This window comes from Silene latifolia, chromosome 4 (assembly GCF_048544455.1).
Source record: "Silene latifolia isolate original U9 population chromosome 4, ASM4854445v1, whole genome shotgun sequence".
Taxonomy (NCBI): domain Eukaryota; kingdom Viridiplantae; phylum Streptophyta; class Magnoliopsida; order Caryophyllales; family Caryophyllaceae; genus Silene; species Silene latifolia.
Genome location: NC_133529.1, coordinates 14,192,767 through 14,194,303, shown reverse-complemented (window position 1 = coordinate 14,194,303; position 1,537 = coordinate 14,192,767). Strand labels below are relative to the sequence as shown.

At 38.1% G+C, this 1,537-nt stretch overlaps 1 protein-coding gene across 1 annotated transcript; it reads left to right on the top strand.

Moving 5' to 3' along the window:
* LOC141653052 (auxin-induced protein 22D-like) lies at positions 1-1,537 on the top strand. Its single transcript, XM_074460690.1, has 2 exons — positions 1-717; positions 865-1,537. The coding sequence occupies exons 1-2, from the start codon at positions 500-502 to the stop codon at positions 1,244-1,246; spliced, it is 600 nt and encodes a 199-aa protein (XP_074316791.1). The 5' UTR covers positions 1-499; the 3' UTR covers positions 1,247-1,537.

The following is a 1,537-nucleotide window of genomic DNA, read 5'->3' as shown; positions in this document are numbered from 1 at the left end:
TCTTCTAGACAATTGGTTGTTCTATGTCTCACCAATGTTCCCTCACCAAAATGCAGTAGTAGCTGTTTAATATTGTACCTTAACAAAAGGGTTAAGTCTAAGCCATAACTAACCCCACACTAACCATAATCAGCTGGTCCACAAAGGTTAGCATTTCTTGTGGTAATGACTTGTTTAATGCATACACACATAGAAAACAGAATAAGTTTGGACTCTGTATGCGTGTTTTATTCTGTCTCCCCATATTAATCAACCCTTCTTTTATATAATACCTGCCTTTCCTTACCTTCCAGTCATTCAACCCTCACAACTTCTAAGCATTTCCCTCACAAGCTAAGAAACAGCTAAGAATTTTAGAGAAATTTTCAGAACTAGCAAAAATATCAACCTAAGCATTCTGCAATTCTCAAGGGTGTTTATATTCACTGATCAAAAGGATCATTACGAAGCGATTCACGTGGTTTTCGATTGATTTTTGAGAAGAACATCAAAGTTTATCATGGCAAGGTCGGAAACATATGACAATGATCTGCATCTTGATGCAACTGAGCTAAGACTTGGATTACCTGGACACAATGAACCAGGTACACAAACAACTTCTGGTAATGGTGGTAGGAGTAACAAGAGAGCATTACCTGATATGCCTGAAGACTCATCATCAACAAACAACTCCAGCATTTCTGATGCTCGGAATGATGATTGCCCGCCTCCTTCCAAGTAAGTCCTGATTACAATTCATCCTCATTAAAAATAGCTAAAGAGTCTTATAGAAAACCAAATTTTGACGAACAACCATGAAATAAGAAAAAAAAACAAGAGTAAATGAATGTGAAATCTAACCTTTCTTTATATTAACTATTGCAGGGCACAAGTAGTAGGATGGCCACCAATCAGGTCATACAGGAAGAATACCCTACAACCCAAGACAACGGAAAAAGCTGATGGGTCAGGAATGTATGTCAAAGTAAGCATGGACGGAGCACCATACTTAAGGAAGATTGACTTGAAGGTGTACTCAAGTTATGAAGAGCTATTACAGGCCTTAGGAAACATGTTCAAGATTTGCATCGGAAAATACTCAGAGAGAGATGGCTACAATGGATCCGAATTCGCACCCACCTATGAAGACAAAGATGGTGACTGGATGCTTGCCGGAGATGTACCCTGGGAGATGTTCATCACCTCTTGCAAGAGACTCAGGATCATGAAATCTTCAGAAGCAAAAGGGCTTGGGTGTTTATTATAATCAGGTCCCTGCCAGTGGTGGTAATCACAAAAAAGGACCATAACTGTAACAAACAAGTCCCTGTCAAAGCGCCATAATCTTTTTAGGGGTCAATTTACCTTTGATACTTAGGTTTATATGGTAGTCCTGAATGGTTTTGAGTCTTTCATTCTTACTTTCAAACAGTCTGATGTTAGAAACTGTATTGTTTCAGACTATGGAGATATATATTTACATAACTTCCAATTGTACAAAGGCAAAAACCAGCTTGCAACAAAAAAAGATTAGATATGACACACATTATTGACAAAA